Raw genomic sequence first — 18,096 nt, forward strand, 5'->3', positions numbered from 1 at the left:
CACAGAATAAAATCTGAAGGCAGACAGTGTGTGCACTGAGCAGTGCTAGAAATGGAAATTCAAGAAGGCTTTCAGGGAGTACATAGAAACGTATTCAGAGATCGTGAAACATGAACAGAATACGATTGCATTCTGTGATCTAATCTCAACAAAGAACGGCAGGGGAAGGTATGAATCTTCATAGAGACTTTGAGTGAATCTTGAGCTGTGCTTCTAATGGAAACAGAATCAAGAGAGGACACCGCTTGAAGACAGGTCAGAAATGGGAGACGCTACTTTGAGGTACGATAATTAGTTTGCTTCCATTTTTTTAGCTTAGTGCAACTCTGTTTTAAACAAGAAAAGGGAAAAGGTAAACCAGCAGTTAGAGAAGGGATAGGCTCAGTCTGTTGCAGCTTAGCTAGGATAACAACAGGTGCTGAATTTGTGGGGAACTTGGTTTGGGAAATGTGGGCCCATGTAATTGCGGCAAGCAGTAGGGAGGGTAAGGATGGAATGAGCTCACAAACACATTGTTATGAGAAGTGTTGCATCTTCTCTTTTGAAAATACTCCTATCTACATTCACCCTCATTTAGAACCTGAAACATAAAACTTCGAATCTGCAATACAGAATATAACCAAGCCTTGGTGTACTACAAAATCCCTTTCCCCACCTACCATGGCTCCTGCAGGTACCTACATGCAACTTCCTCACAGGAGCCTGGTGTGCTTCAATACTCCATCCTGCATGAATTTCAAGAACACTTCTACTTAAAATTTTATCCCTAAATTGCTCTCACACATTTTCATATACATCCCTACGCTGTTCCTACATGCAGACATGGGCTCCCACCACCTGCCTCTCACCACCATCATCTTCCAGCTCCTCCAGAGAGCGCTGCTTTTTGCATCCTGTCCCCACCATGTTGCATAAGGTGACTAGCTTTTCTTATTCCTTTAATATTTCCCACTCCTTACTCAAAAAAAAATAGCCTGAATGCTTATTTTGCAAACAAACAAACAAACAAAAACTTTAAAAAATATCTTGGTTTTTTCTATGCTAATTTTATGCTGCTGCTCTAATGTTTGTTTTCTGGACAGGAACTAATTGCTCTTTTCAGGTATGTTTTTTGTATGGAAGGAACACCCCTGTTTTCCTAAAGAATGATAAAACAATACTGTAAGACATGAGACACTAACAGCCTTTTTGCTTCTAATTCTGTGGTCTCCAGCTTCAGAAACGCTACAGAAAGAGCAAGAAGTGTCTTGGCACCTCTTGTTCCTCACCCCAAGCTGGGCAGCATACAGCTGAGCCTGAGCTGATGGGAGGTAAATCAAACTTCCATTTGCAAACAAAGAGAGGAGATTTTCTCAGGACAGATATTTAGAGCTATAAGGATAGCTCTAAAATGGCAAACCTCAACTGTGAATCAAACACTAAAGCAATGCAACATGTAATAGATAATCAGGACTGCCAGCAACTCTGTACAACGTAACAGCTCACAATACTTTTCCAGTCATATGGTGAGTAGGGAGAAATGCCACTGTCAACAGCGGTATTCATTTTCTCTCTGAACTTTCATCTGTTTGCATGCATTTGTTTTCTCTCTTGTCATACAATTCTTCACATCCTCGGGCAAACTTGCTTCCAAGGGTTTGGGCTGACAGCACATGCAGGGAACGTCACCCTGGGACAGCACAAGGACTGTGTGGTCTACCAGGCAGCGGAGCATTGTGAAATCACTCACAGTTGTTCTGCAACTGCCAATGTTTTCCTCCTACTTCCATCCAACTTCTATTACTCTATTTGAAACTTCTGCTTGTTAGAAACACACTTTGATTTGTTATGCCTTCACCCAATGCAGAACAAAACGAATACATTTTTCTCAGGCAGCTGCTGATCTCTCTCTAGTGAGATGTAGAGCAAGCTCCAAGCTGAACATCTGTCTCTTACGGATGCTGATTGCCCATGCAAAAGGATCTGTCATGCTGCTTACTGGCCGTGACTCAACGGTGCTCATAAAACTGAGGCTACAGGAGCAGAGAGAATTCATTAGAGAAGTGTCATTCTGCTCTCTCATACACTCACTGAACTCCCTCTTTGCCTCCAAGTTAAGCAATTCACAAGACAACTGTTTGCTTTTTCACCATAGTGACATTCCCTTCCTGTGGTCGGTGTGACAGGTCCTCAAAGTGACGGTGTTTGTTGAGTGTCACAACATGGGGGAGATACGTGGCAGCTCGTCCTCCTCAGTGAAGCAGGAAAAGGCAACTTTTACCAACACCTTTGACAACGTGCCACTTGGAAGAAGAGATCGCGCTTGTGACCTGGTTTTACAAAGTAACATTCTTGAAAAAGTTGATAAAAACAAAAAGCCTTGCAGGTAATTCATTTTCCATTTCTGTTTTAAATTTGTTTTAAACAACTCTCTGAGCAACAAGAAAGAAAGAAAGAAAAGAATTGTAGCAAACTGCCTCTGCCAAGTTTTAGGGAGCAGTCAAAGCAAGCATGCCAGGATCAGTCCCTCAAGTGCTTAAAGACAACCAATGCTTTTCACTGTCATAGGAACAGCCACGAATAGAGAATGAGAAGAAACATTCATCTGAGGGCCAGAAATGAGGGCTAGAATGAATATGTGCAGACCTAATTACAAAATTACTGAAAGCATGCACATCATCTGGAATATCAGAGCCTTCAGCAAAATGCTTGTGGTTGTAAAGCTATTTGTAGGACTGGAATCTTGAATTGCCTGTAAAGTTGTGGTGTAACAAACCACATTCATCAGGCAGCCAGCTCTGATGAACACTTTTTCTCTCATTTACCACAGCTGATTACCCCTGAAATTTGCAATTTGACACAAAAGGTGGGCTTTGTCCTCACTCCCAGAGCTCTTCATGCATTTTACATCAGCTTGTCAGTGAATAAAAGCAAAATCAACTCAGGGCAGGGTAAGGCCAGGTTCTCTCCTAGCAAAGACACTGTGGGATGGAGCTCCATCTCTCTTGGTCGCAGCAGGGACCAAAGATTCCCTTTCCAAATTGTTCATTCATTGTTCCATCATACTGGAAAAAAGGAGAATTGAGACCTGGCGTCCCACTTCCTGAAAGACTGCGCTGGCTGCCAGGTTGTTGTGCAAAGCTGGACAGTACCAAGCTGCCAGTGGTTTCAGACATGAATGATCTCACCTGCTGGAGTTTGTGTTTTGATGCTGTCACTACTCGTCACTTTGCCTGGAACATGACTAACACTGCTGGCCGCTCTGCTGCCTGGGGAATATCACTGCAGCCTAGAGCTTCTCATTGTTTTAACTCAACCTCCAAACTAAGCATAAAAGTGCATGATTAAGTCCATACAGTCCATGTATATCTTGGTTACATTTCTGAAGGCAATGTTTCAGGAAATGTTCTTTTTGCCTTGAGGAGAATTTCTTATTCCTTTGGTGAGGCAGTGCCTATGTTGACCAGTCATGTAAGTGGGGAGTGGTGAAATGCAGTTACTAACCTCAAAGGTAATGAGCACAAGGTGCAGAACTGTATAAACCAAAACAAATCTTGACAGGATTTCAGTGGTGCAAAACAGTCCCGTTCTTAAGTTCTCCTAAGGTGTTACAGTAACTGCTGTTTAATAGCACTGTTATTAAATAGTGAAAGATTTCTTTTTATTATAACCTATTTCTTTTAGGTTGATGATGCTTATAGAGACAGAAAAATACATCTGCAGAAAAAACTGCCTCCTGCCAAAGGGTTTGATTTTGCCTGATCTTCTGATTTCTTCAGATTTATTCCAAACTTTGTAGAACATATGTCTGTGATAAGCAAAGAAATATGAAGTCAGATACTTGAGGTACTTCAATGGTGGCCACCAGAAATGAAGAATAGTCACCTATGAGGCATAAGCACACCTCTAGACCAAAGCTACTGTTGTACCACCTACTCACAAGGATAGAAAACTGATTTAAACTGCTCTCTTTGCCTGATCTATTGCATTTCTGCCTCAGCGGAAAATCAAGACATGCTGAAACAAAGGCAGTGTGTGAGGAAGAATGCCTGAATACACTCAGATGACCTGGTGCTTGGGGTCCTCAGCAGATGAGACCAACCACAGGCTTCAAGGAATATTCACCTTTTCCAACCAGGTAGAAGAGAGCCTGACTGCTTTCAAAACACCTTGGTTATAGCACAGTCCTTGTTGCAGCAATCCCCGATTTATGCTTTTAATGTTATGCATAAAGAGTTCCTATTGCATGGATTTGAACACAGCTTCACTCCCATCCCGTAAATGTCCTGAGCAGTGTGCAAAAGCAGGGCCAGTGCAGGACCACTTCTCCTTGACTGCAGCATCATCCTGTCCAGGCCTGACCTCCCATTCTTTGCTAGAACTACCCTCATATTTACTATTGAGCTGAGGCTGAACTAAGAGGTTTTGCTCAAACCAGAGATGTTTTAAGCATCTGAGCCCCAAAATATCTGGTCTGGGATCAATCCATAACAGGCAATCATTTCTTTAATTTGATCACTGAATCAGAATATCACTCTGCAGAGCTGCCAATTCCCCAGCCACACACAGGCTCTAACAGTGTATGCACAGGAGTACAGAGGTTACTTACACAACCTTCTTACATCTTCAGTCTTTTGAATTGAAACTATATTTATGTTAAATGAACAGATGCTATGGGACAAGGGGGAAGGTTGGGAGGCTGAAAAAGGGCAATTCATGTTTGGATCTGGTTATCTGGAATATCCAGAATCTTTGAATCTCAAACATGTAGATTTGGGTATGGCCTGAGTTTAGAACAACTGAAATTCTGTGATAGTGGAACTTCTGGGAAAGGAATTCGGTTTTATACCATCCCATTCAGTATATATTGAGGTAAAAAGTGCATAAACAAAACTGTAATACTGTCTATACACAGCACTACATTCGTTTTCTACAATCTAGGGTAAAGGTAAACATCCTAGTTTACCGTACTACAGGAAAAGTCACAATCTTATTTCATGTTGGTATTTTGATAGCCTTTGTACTATATTTATAGCTGACATAAGGTGATACTGTTTTTTCTTATCAGCAGAATGCACTGAGAAAAGGAAAAAAAAAAGCAAAACCTCTACTAGCTTCTGTGAGCCTCTGCCTCACAAAATATTTTCTTTCTGTTTCAAGCTTTCATGTAGAAAGGGAAGGTTGTCTGTAGCTACGCTATGACATTCCAAAAACAGAGGTCATAATTTACAATAAAAGGAAAGTGCTATTACTCATGCAGTAAGGGTGACCCATGTGTCCCTGCCAGACCCCTGCAGCACAACCGATGACTTACCAGTGGCTACTCCCCACAGCCGCTCTTCTTGGAATTGCAACATCTGATATGTAAAACCCATTCCTTCCTCACCAATTAGGTTTTTGCTGGGGACTCTTACATCTTCAAAAAAGATCTGAGCTGTGTCTGACGACCTCATGCCCAGTTTGTCTATCTTCTTAGTAATGTGAATGCCTGAAGAAAAAAAGAGTCTTAGAAAGGCTACAAGAAAGATAAAGCCAGATGTACAAGGATAGTGTTTATGAAAAGTGAAGTTCAGCAAGGATATAGCAAAACCTACCTTTGGGAAAACATTATAGTATTCTGGGAGGCAAAAACAAAATAGGTCACATCCCATTTCTAAGAGTTTTCTCTATTTTATTGGACTAGAAAATCAGAAATTGCAACCTTAAGGGTCTTGCTTTCAATTATGTCCCCAAATAATAATTGTTTACCGGTAGTAATAATCTCACTTCATGTACACCTTCAAACCGTGCAATTTTTATTTGCTTGTTGGATTTTTTTGTGCACTGCAATAAAGTGTTGGAATTCAATTTAGAAACATTTTCTGAAACAGTGAAGCAGCAAAAAAATATTTAATAATGACAGTGGAATTGTGTTGAACTGTTACTAGAGAATTTCTACTCATGGAAATTCTCTTCTTTCTCTTTCCACCACATTTATCCTCCACTTTCAAGCCTATTTTGATCTTCTCTTGTACCTACAGAAGAGCTCATAATCCCATAATCTCACTTGTTCCTAGTAGTAATAAAAAGGTTAGACTCCAATTTATAAATACAAACATCCAACAGTTCTGTATCAACTACAAGTTTTGTTAAGGCTATATATGTTATGATGGCCTATAATTACTACCCAGTCAATTTAAATAGTCAAAGAAGGTTTACAAAGATCACAATTCACTCCTTTGAGTTTTCACGTGGGCATCCTTTGTCAAGAGGGCTTGCCTCTCCACATACTTCCCTGTACAGCACAGACTCTGACCCAATGTGCAGCTGCCTATCGAAGATGAACCTGACTCCTGTAGGAAAATCTTGTTATTTACATTCATATCTCAAAATTGCTTCAGGTTCAGCCATGCAAAACTTCAGCTACGTACTCCCCCCAAGTACTCTTCCCTGGTTGTTTTTTTTCCCCATCAAGACTTTTTTCCCCCCAACAAGTTCTTCCTTGCTTTTGTTCTGATGTAAGCATGGCTTACCACCTTGCCAGGACAGTTAGACGGACATCCACTGATTTTTATGTTATAGCCCTTGAAATCTTCCACCTTTACTTCTTTGTGTTCCTGGGGTTAACATGTAAAAATTCTGCATGGAGATCGACAATGCTTCACAGTAAACTGAAGCCAACAACCAGATATGAAGATTTCTGCAGAGCAACTACATCTGCCAAGTCAATATATGTAGAAAAAAAGCCATACTTTTGTCTTTTTTCTCTGAAGTGACTTAGTGGGAGTTATTCACCACAAAAATTGTTGTGGTCTCTTTCTGTACATATCTGTACCTTGCTATCTTTCATGAATTCAGTGTGCTCTTGCAGCTTGGAAAGCAAATGGTATCCTGGGCTTCATCAGAAGAGGCAGAGAGGTTATTTTCCCTCTCTCCTCTGATCTTGTGAGACCCCATTTGGAGTATTGCATCCAGTTCTGGGGCCCAATACAAGAACAGGGAGGTGTTGGAGAGGGTCCAGAGGAGGGCCACTAAGATGATCAGGGAGCTGAAGCACCTCCCCTATGAAGACAGGCTGAGGGAGCTGGGCTTGTTCAGCCTAGTGAAGTTTGTGGGGTGACCTCATTGCAGCCTTTCAGTACCTGAAGGGAACCTATGAACAGGAGGGGAGTCAACGCTTTGAAAGGGTAGATAACAGCAAGACAAGGGGAAATGGTTTTAAGTTGAAGGAGGGAGGATTTAGGTTGTATATCAGGGGGAAGTTCTTTACTATGAGAGTGGTGAGGTGCTGGAACAGGCTGCCCAGAGAGGCTGTTGATGCCCCATCCCTTCAAGTACTTGAGGAGGGAGCCCTGTGCAGCCTGGTCTAATTTTAAATGTGGAGGTTGGCAACCCTGGAGCAGCATGGGAGTTGGAGGTTGACGATCCTTGAGGTCCCTTCCAACCCAAGCCATTCTATGATTCTATGACTTCCACTGAACATCTCTTTCTGAACTAGAACAGAACACTCAGCTCCGGCTGACAGGATCCCTTTAGTCTTCCAGGCAGAAGAAGACGGCAGTCATTTATTTCAAATTCACTCTCTCTGGGAGCACTGAATAAGATTATAGTAAGTTTAATCTCTCAGCAAAGCAGAGACAAAATACCAACACTATTTCAAAGTGCCAAGCCTGCTCTCAGAAGAAGGTCCAGGTATACTTCACACCTTCCACCCAAGGCTACTCTATTGGCCAATCTAAAATCAGATTATGTGTTAGGAATATTTGCTTTGATAGCTGTTCAATGAAAGAAGAAAATCTTTGACGCTTGCAATGAAGATCACCCAGTAATTTGCATCAAGTCATGCCAGGGAAGCATCTGTGCTTTGTTTCTGTATTAAAATCAGAGCTACACAAACACACTGAAACCATCTACAGGCCCAAATGATTTCTGGAACATCTTTTCCTGCTGGAACATTACTGCTTTCTTTCTTTGAGAGTCTCAGATGCTTTGGTCCACTTCCAGTCATATGCTCCCTCCCCTAAGAAGATGAACTTAATGCTTTTGTTACTGGAATGTTTGTTAAGGATTCTGCTGGAAAAAGTGCAACTGCTGGCAGTATTCTTTATTGCTAAAACAATCCTACTGTGGGCTTCCCCAGGCCCACATAAGGTAACAGCCACTGAAGGAAACTCATACAGGTTTGGTTAGATGAGCTAAATGAATTAATGACTTCTACTCACACTTCTTACCAATTGGATTGTGTTTTCATCTTTCCCGAACCCAGCAGCACTTTTTGTTTGTTGTGCCTTTCCAGTTTCACTGCTCTTAGATTATTTCATGAATCTCCTCTGGAAGGAGGCCAATATTCATCAGACCCACATAGTGCCCTCTCTGTTGCTTGCATGTACTTTAAATTTTCTCTTTGAAAACATCAACACATAATCATCTCTCTACCTATGAAATGGACACTGAAATCTTCCTTTAATTATTTTCATTCTCTTCAAAAGGGCTATATAATAAAAATTACAGGCAGCAGCAGCAGCAATCTGCCCAAATAATTCCCAGAGCGTGTCTGTATTAAATAAATCACAGGCTATCTGGAAACACACATATCTCAACCTAGGAAGGCCAAGTGCTCACCTTTCTAAAGATCACTCTAACAAAGCCATGTGTGCTTTCTGTACCAGTATCACTGAGATGGATTGCTCTCTCTCTTCCCGGGACAGTTCTTCCCAAGTGTCTTTGATTTTTCATTTTCTCACACTTCTCCAGCCTTCTGACAATCTCTTGTTATTTCTTTTAGTCTATCTTGACAGAAAGTAGTTACTCTCTCCTGCCAACATTTAGTGCTGTTACAAATGGAAAGAGACATTTTAAATTGCAACTTGAGAAACACGCTCTTTTCCCCTTTCCTGGATGTTCTCTTTATTATCCTCTGTGCAATTTACTAAGCGCTATCTGATGACCCAGAGGAGAAACCAGTGCACAACTACATCCCAGATGGGGGCTGCAAGCCATTTGTCTATATATCTAACATGGACATTTTATACTTTGCTAGTCTTTTTTCATCACATGAGAAAGAGTTCATACTTGCTAGCGTGAGGAGTATGTACCTGCCTAATGTGAGTACCCACTATGAATCCACACCAGTTACCCAAACTCCCTTTATGAGAAGTTTTCAGCAATGTTTGTGAAATCTAGGCCGTTATTTTCTTCAACCCAGAACAGACATGGTACAAACCTACAAGTAGAAATTAATCACATTTTATATCTCCAATAACTATCAGTTGTTGTTGAAGCTAATAACTCACTTCAGACTTTTTTTTCTTACATCACATTATTTATGAAACAGCTATGTTTTTATGAAAAGCACGGGTCTCCTATCTCCTCCCAACAGCCAGCATGGAACGAGTTACCTCTGTGCCTTGAACCCCGTCTTTCCCCTGCCACACATCCTGGTGACTGCAGCAGTTAGTCAGACATAATAAGCTTGTCTTTCACTGTGGTTGCTACTGACTGTTGTCATACATATGTCTACAGATGCATGATAGTGCATCTTTCTGATGTCATCCAGACACTTCCTGTACAGTCTTGGTCCATTGCCCTCTAAAGATAATGATCTTTGGCAGACACACATCCTTAGGATGTATCAAAGCAGATGGAGCTTCCTCCTCACATCTCTGTCAATTGGCAGCCTTTTTCATACTTTTCCTCTTTGTATCCTACCCACATTTCACTTCTGATGTAGTCTACCCACTGAGCACAATCAACTGTCTCCATATTTCATTTCAAAATCTTGGTACAGTGACCTTTCTGGAGGTCCATACCCATGTCACATAAGATGAAAAGCATATAAACTTCAAGGAGCGTAATTTATATTTTAAGGAAGATTTCTACATCTCTGAACATCACAGTCAGCTGACTTGCAATTTTTCTTCTCAAAATCTGTTTATAGAATCATAGAACCATAGAATTACCCAGGTTGGAAAAGACCTTGAAGATCATCAAGTCCAACCGCAGCCTAACCAGTACCCTAACTCTAAAAACCCTCCACTAAATCATATCCCTGAGCACCACATCCAAACGGCTCTTAAGCACATCCAGGGACAGTGATTCAACCACCTACCTGGGGAGCCTATTCCAGTACTTGACTACCCTTTGTGTAAAGAAGTTCTTCCTAATATCCAACCTAAACTTGCCCTGGCGCAACTTGAGGCCATTTCCCCTCGTCCTGTCACTTGTCACCAGTGAGAAGAGACCTGCCCCACTCTCACTGTAAGAACCTTTCATGTACTGGAAGAGGGCGATAAGGTCTCCCCTTAAGGTTTACCCTAGGTAAAGGAAGTCTGTGTATAGGTTGTATGGCAAACAACAACCCCATAAAGCTACAGTGACTCACATGTCTTTCTGGAATAAGCCAAGTACTTGAAAACCAAGATAATTTCTGGATATTTGATCCACCTGTAACAGTATGTTGGTATTGAATTCAGAGAAACAGTCTCACATATGCACTCTGACTCTTTCATGAAAAATCATAAGGACTTTATGCAGATGGCTGATAAGTAAGGTCATCTGGAAGTTCAGGGAGATTCTGGCTCTGAGTTACAACATTCATTCATCATTTATTGATAAGGCCAAAGTCAACAAGGGAATCAGCTCAGGTCAATCTCCCATTAGTTCTCATTCTAAGCCAGCTTTGCATGAGCAGTGGTTTATAAAGTCACAACCCACTAGCTTCAATACTAAAACAATTTGCTTACTCTGACTTACTCCATATTCAAATTCATGTAGCAGAAATTATCTTAAGATGCTCTCACCACTCTCCTTTGTAACGCTGGAGGCCTAAGAATTTGTTCTCAGTCTGATCCCAGAAATAAATATATAGACATTCACTTCACTGCCATTGTGCTTTCTCTACATGTTAAAAGCTGATAATGACACACTTCACAATAAAACACTGCAAAAAAAAAGCCATATGTTTTAATATTTTCTTGCTGCCATCATCGTATCTGTGATGCCAGTTTAAAGATTTGAACTTTCTAAAAATCACCAGGTCTTCTTAAAACAGAGAGAATTTGTTTAATTACTTTGATGAAATGCAGTTTTGTTTTGTGTTCTTTCAGAATGTGTAAAAACAAAAATTATTTGAAACCTTTAGAAGTTGCAACCACTGCTCAAAATTAATTTTCAGTGGGTAGAAAATTGAGAATAAATTGATAATAATACATTATTTTGAGGGCTGTTTGCATCTACAAGTCTTTTCTGAACAGAAAACCAAGATAAAAGCTCTGTGGAACTTATTCAGGACTAAAAGACATTGGATGTTGTTAAAAAAGAAAAAAGATTGTCTCTATTTTTAATGATTTCTTTAAAGCATTAATTTTCTTCTTGGCAGTAACTTAATCTATCCATTCTCAGAAAATGTTATGAAATAGTCCCTTGCTAATGTATCTGAAAAGCTTTTCTAAATTTCTTTTGGTCAAAAAGAATTTTCCACGTAATTTGGTTTGGGAGTCCCAAGCTGAACTCTGCAATATATTTAATTTCCTTCTCATTTGCTCATTCTCTTCCTTTTTTTGTGGAAGTATGAACGCAAATGCATTTAGAATTGATTTAGTATGACAATGAAACACTTAATTTAAGGGAGCATTAATGGGTACAGTCTCTTATCTGAAACACCTTTCCTTCTTGTAATGTGCACACGCAAAAGAACCAATAAAATCAGCTCAGAAGGAAAAGAGTTGCATGTCATTACCAGGTAGATTCATTGGCAGACATATGAGAGATTTATTTCGGTGGGGATGCCCTTCACTTGTATTCGCCAGCAGGCACATCCAGTCTGCTTGGCACCCAGATGTAGTCCACATCTTGCCCCCATTTATGACGTATTCATCACCTTTTCTCACAGCCGTTGTCTTGATGCCTATTCAAAACAAAGACAATGAAGAGTTATTCTCGTGCAAGAAGAATAAGCTGGTTCCTGGGTGACTGGCCAAGTGATCCCCTTGCACTTGGACAACCAATTTTCACTCCTCACATCATTGCCCTCTAGGCCACAAAAGGCAGCCCCACCTGCATGAGCCTCTTTGGAGAAGTCCCGGGAAAGCAGACCACTTCTCTCACCCTCTGTTAGCTGGAATCTTCATCCCAGGGGATGAAAGCAGAAAGCTCTCTATAACTAAATTCAGTCACAGAAAACTCAGGACAGAAATATTTTAGGCTGGGATGATCTATTACACATTTCTGTCACTGTGTACATTAGTCACTGAGAAGGCCGTTAATTTCAGAGTCCCAACTTAAACAAACATAAGCTTCAATATCTGTGTATGCCTAAGGATATATATACACACGCACTTCCTGTGTGTTCTAGGTCAGAATGGCGTAATAAATTCAAAGTCAGTAAGTCTTTAAAAGGTGAAGTTTAAATGTTAAGATTTTCTGTACAACAAGGAGTTCTAAACACCTGCTACCCCATGATGCAGAAAAAAACATGTTATTTTCATTTATGAGTATTCACATCACTGCAAGGAGCCCTAAACGCAACAGCAGGAGTGAATCATTAGTTACTGGTTAAGCTGTAGCAGAATTTCCAAAAAGCTATCTTCTTTTTCCTGAACTTGAATTTCTTCCACTGAAACCCCAACCGAAGAAGGCACTGAAACAGATATACAGCTGCAAGTTGCTGATGGTAAAAAAGAACCCAAGTACATTCCCAAGAGCACTTGTATTATGAGACTGTAAAGTGCATAAGAGGCTATATAATGAGGTAGGCAGTAAACTTGGAGTGTAAGTATCAGACACAAAGTGTAGTGAACAGCCACATTTATGTCAGATGGTTATACTTTAATGCACACCCACCCTAATCTGCACATGAACCTTCTTCTCAAATGTCCTAAACTCAAAACAAATTGATAACAGGCACTTGATCTTCATTTACAAATCTAACTAATGACTACCTGCAGCTATAGTCTGCATGGCTGAAAAGATTTGTTAACGTGAAAATGGGGGAAAAAAGTGGCTGAAATTTGTGTAATTGTGTAAGATAAGGAACTTGTGGATATAGCTGTGGATAAATAAACTTTAAAAAGTTAACATGGAAGAGCAAGAGATAATACTACTGTGGATGCCAAATCTGTCCAAAGATATATCGTAGAATCCGAAAGTGAAGGAGTCCAGAACACTGATTACAGTAATACGTGGACAGACACTTGACAGTCATACAAGGAGACTGAACAACACATGAAGGGTGCAAAAGAGCTGTGACGAGACATGGTACAAGTAGCGTAAAAAGGATGGGAAAATACAGTGATTTACATCAGAGAACCCTTTGTTATGGAACAACTACTAAAAGGATTAGATTGAAGTCTCCTGGAAGGTCTGCAGGGGAATACTGAGCACTATAATGCTATCACAAATATAAACAGTATTTGCAAACATGGCATGACTAGACACTAACTTCCCAAATACAGATTACAGAAGAAATGCCTGACTAATAGGAACACACAAGTAGTCTCAAGTGTGATGGCCAGCAGCTTATTTCAAGTACTTGAAAAGTGACTGTTTAAAAATCAAGTTATGAAGTGCAGAATTTTCATTAAAAGAAAGATTATCAACCCCATAAGTAGATTTCATACTCAAATTACAGCAGAATTTGAAACCTGCTTAGCAATTTACTAAAGTCAAGTGGATTCAGCCTGAGAGATGGCTGTAAGATCCTTTGGCATTTTTGACTACAATTATTCTCCCTGATAAAGCACAGGTATGGGAAAAGGCTACTTCAGTGGCTGCTTCAGCCACTCATTTTTGGGGCGTCTACATCACTGACCCTGTAGTGTGGAGATGTCCCTTCCTATAGCAGGGGGCTGGAACTAGATGATCTAAAAGATCCCTTTCAACCCAAACCATTTTACAGTTCTATGATTCTATGTATTACTGCTCCTAGAATATTCCTTTTTTGCCTTCACCATTCCAGACTTTCTTTTGTATTTCTTACACATACCAACAGTAAGGGCAGGGGTCAATAAAGCCAGATTCCATCCATTAAAATACCAGGCTGTCTGAAATTGGCAGTTTGCTAGGTTAACTTACTTGCAACATCTGATCCAGCTCCAGCTTCACTGACTCCCAAACAAGCCACAAGATCTCCAGATATAGTTGGTGTGAGGAACTGTTTTTTCAGCTCATCAGAACCAAATCTGTAACAATGTAACAAAAAGATAAGGTATTAAAAGCTATTGGAGGTAAACTTTATTTACAGGATGCTCACAAATTTTGTCCTACTCAGTGATCAGTTTATCTGTGACTAGGTGAAAGCTATCCTGAAGCCAAAGAGAGAAGGTTCTTTGTGCAAAGCTATGAATCAGTCTTCACTGGGAGTGCAGCCACAACCATTTTAAACAAGGCTCATACAAACATCCTACTTCTAAAGAAACGTGCGGTTCTAATGCTCCAAATCTCATCTTCATGACTGCTGCTTTCAGAGCTATCAAACATAAAGAAATGTTGGCTCCTGAGCTGGAAGCAGGATGGAGGATAATCTCTCTGCATACCTTCTGACTTCTATACTAGCTCTTTGCCAGGTTTTACTATTGACTAAAAGTTAAGCTTCTTGTCGAAACAGCAACCTTTAGCAGCCAAATCTGCCAGCTGATGAAAAAGAAACAACAGGTGCATGTGATAAAACCTTTCCCCTCAGGAACATAATTTCACTAATGAAGACTCTTTTCTATTAGGCCTGCTCTCTACACCCACACGAGGAGAACCAAACCTCTTTTTGTGATGCCACAAACCTTAGTAAAGCAGAACTGCTACTTCTTCAACAAGATGCTAGGAGCATCAAAGGCACACCTGGGGACAGAAGGGAGCTGCTGAGTCCCCAGCCCCTGGGAGAAATGAAGAAGCACTCTTGGACAGGAAAGAATAACAAGGATGAACGGTCTACAGAAAGACATTTGTGTTGCATTCCAGTAGTGAAGCAATGCCTTTCTCTCCTTTGTCCTTTCCCCTCCAAAAGGCAGAAAGGCTGCTGAGGGTCAGCCAGCTCTCCTCAGAGTTGTCCCTTCTCCCCTGTGGGATGTCAGGAAAGGAGCCTGAGGGCTCTTGTGTAACACTGACTTTTTTATTAAGGCTCCAAGAAACAGTGACTTCTTCCCTGAAAGAGATTTTTATTTTTTTCACCTAAATTTAGCTGCTTTTAGCCATTCAAAATGTGGTTTAATGGTTGAGTTTTTTCATAACCAACTTTCACCAGTTTGGCCTTGGAGTCTGAATTGTTAGCTCACACTCATGTTCTTAAACCTCTCCTGTCCCCAAAACAAATGTCCTTGGGTTGCAAGACCTCTCCTCTGTGAGCAGAAATCCGTAACAGCCAAAAAATGGCCTTAGGTGCTTTAGAAATAGGTGTTTTACAATTAGTGATAATGTCCCATCCTAGCTAAGAGGCTTCTCAGGTCAATGTTTCAACTGATCTTTGGCTCATTAGCTGCCTAAGAAGGCTGCAGCTAACTGGGCTCTTCTACAATACTGACACCATACTTCCAAGGCTGACCCTTTACCCCTGCTTTCAGTCTTCCACAAAGCAGCTGGAGGCCACAAGAAGCCAGAGACCAGAGTTGGAGCTGGCAGACACTCTCCCTTTGTGAACACAGGGAGCTCGGCTCCTAGTGCTGTCCTGGTCCATAACAATCACAGCTGCAGTCCCAAATAAATACAAGAAGTGAGCCTGCAGTGTTCACTCCTTCCCCCAGTGTACTGGGACAAAGTCCCTTGATCTGTTATGCAGGGTAGTTGTTTTTTCCTTAGAACATGATTGTGTGTGGCCAGCTAAGAGCTCTCTTTAAACAAAACAAAAACCAAACCAAACCAAAAACAACATAAAGATTGAGATTATGAGACGAGCTCGCAGCACTGCCTATTAGAGATTTCTGGCAATGCTTACTGATGCTTAAAACTTTGCCAGCATTTAGTTATTTGAACAGAGGATTTCCATGACAAAAACTTTCCTCAGAAAATGCTTTGGGTTTGACAGCTTTCTTTGCTTGTTTTAAGTTCCAGAAAACAATTCAGCTCTTCCCAAAAATGAGGCTGGAGGAGTTATTTTGTAATTAAACAAGTCTGCCAATTCTACCTTCGGAAGGTCATGCTCTGCAGGAAGGACGTGCAGCCCAGCAAATGGCCAGCTATCGTGTTAGAAGTATATTGCTTTTGTTAAATCCTACCCATCTTAAATACATCCTGGAAAGGTATCAGGTTTGCATAAATGCAGTGTTCACTTATTTCCAGTTTAACAGCTCCAGCATGAGAAAACTATGCAACGAGACTTGCTAGACCAGACTCAAGCTAGACCATACTATGTCTGCTTTCTGGGCTGAAATCATACCCTCGAGCATAGGGTCCCACATCATTTACTATGAAGCATTAATATCTATCTCAAAGTCATCTTCATGCAGGTGAGCACCCACAGATACATGCACAGAGTCTATGGGCCATAAACTAAAGCTCCTTGCTGACGCTGGGTAATCCAAAAGTCCCACATGTGAAATTCTAACACAGTAAGAACACGGAAATGGTCCATGCTTTGTAAGTAACAGTAGAATGTCATGAACATAGACACAAAAATGGCACAGATATACAACATCATCATAAACTGTGAGTAAAAGGTGAAAGAATTATGATGAAATGCAGATGTTAGAACGTGTTCTTGATTCACCCAGTTTTGTTTATGTGCTCCGCTAATTAGAAAATGGCAGCCAGTTCTGTTAATCTCAGATATATATAAAAATATTGTTTCTGACAGGTTTGATTGCTACACTGAATGAAAATATGTCTATTGCATATCACTGTTCTGACTTAACTGGGCCGATAATCACCTTGTTAGAGCTGTGGATCTCATTCACTTTTGTTTCTTATGCTTCTGAGAGAAAAAAGCTGAGCTGAAGTGAATTAATTAAATTAGCAAAGGAGGTTCAGAGTAGAACTGACATTGTTTGATTCATGATTAAGTGCAAACTGAAATTTTGAATAGGAAAAACTTCAGGCAATTCTAGCACAGCTCTCAGCACTTGATCAACTGAAGCTTTCTTGCAGTGGAGCTTAAACATTCAAGAAATACAGCCCACTCCAAATTCTCACCTGGGCCTCTGGATCTCTTTAAAGGGAATATAATACTACCCGTGAAGACAAGAGGTTTCCTGAGCAGTCATTTCAAGAACAGTAGTGAGAGAAAATATTGATCCTGATGCACATTCATGCATTCAATAGGGCTGAAGCTAGACATTAACAGTGCAGCATAGAATCATAGAATCATAGAATTACCCAGGTTGGAAAAGACCTTGAAGATCATCAAGTCCAACCGCAGCCTAACCAGTACCCTAACTCTAAAAACCCTCCACTAAATCATATCCCTGAGCACCACATCCAAACGACTCTTAAACGCATCCAGGGATGGCGATTTAACCACCTCCCTGGGGAGCCTATTCCAGTACTTGACTACCCTTTGCGTAAAGAAGTTCTTCCTAATAACCAACCTGAACTTGCCCTGGCGCAACTTGAGGCCATTTCCCCTTGTCCTGTCACATGTCACTAGAGAGAAGAGACCTGCCCCACTCTCACTGTAAGAACCTTTCAAGTACTGGAAGAGTGCAATAAGGTCTCCCCTCAGCCTTCTTTTCCCCAAACTAAACAGCCCCAGCTTCCTTAGCCTCTCCTCGTAGGGCTGATTCTCCAAGCCCTTCACGAGCCTCGTTACCCTTCTCTCGACCTGTTCCAGTACCTCCATGTCTTTCTTGTGCTGAGGTGCCCAAAACTGGACACAGTACTCGAGGTGAGGCCTCACCAATGCCGAGTACAGAGGCAGGATGAATTCCTTAGTCCTGCTCACCACACCATTCCTGATATAAGCCAGGATGCCATTGGCCCTCTTGGCCACCTGGGCACACTGCTGGCTCATATTCAGCCGACTGTCCATCAGCACACCAAGGTCCCTTTCCATCTGGGAGCTTTCCAGCCACACCTCCCCAAGCCTGTAGGGTTGCCTGGGGTTGTTGTGACCAAAATGCAGGACCCAACACTTGGCTCTATTGAATCAGCTTTAAAAGAATTATTCAATGTCAAAGCAAACTAAAGGAAAAAAAGCTTTCGGGTGATTTATGCATTATT

General features: G+C 41.0%; 1 protein-coding gene across 1 annotated transcript in view; it reads right to left on the reverse strand.

Moving 5' to 3' along the window:
* Positions 1 to 18,096, reverse strand: part of LOC140249052 (probable acyl-CoA dehydrogenase 6) — a 73,944-nt gene that overhangs the window by 8,072 nt on the left and 47,776 nt on the right. Inside the window, exons 4-6 of the mRNA XM_072330294.1 lie at positions 14,029 to 14,135; positions 11,696 to 11,863; positions 5,294 to 5,467 (exon numbers count right to left, since the gene is read on the reverse strand). Of these exons, the coding sequence (XP_072186395.1) occupies positions 5,294 to 5,467; positions 11,696 to 11,863; positions 14,029 to 14,135 (449 nt within the window). The remainder of the gene's footprint in view (positions 1 to 5,293; positions 5,468 to 11,695; positions 11,864 to 14,028; positions 14,136 to 18,096) is intronic.

This window comes from Excalfactoria chinensis, chromosome 2 (assembly GCF_039878825.1).
Source record: "Excalfactoria chinensis isolate bCotChi1 chromosome 2, bCotChi1.hap2, whole genome shotgun sequence".
NCBI lineage: Eukaryota > Metazoa > Chordata > Aves > Galliformes > Phasianidae > Excalfactoria > Excalfactoria chinensis.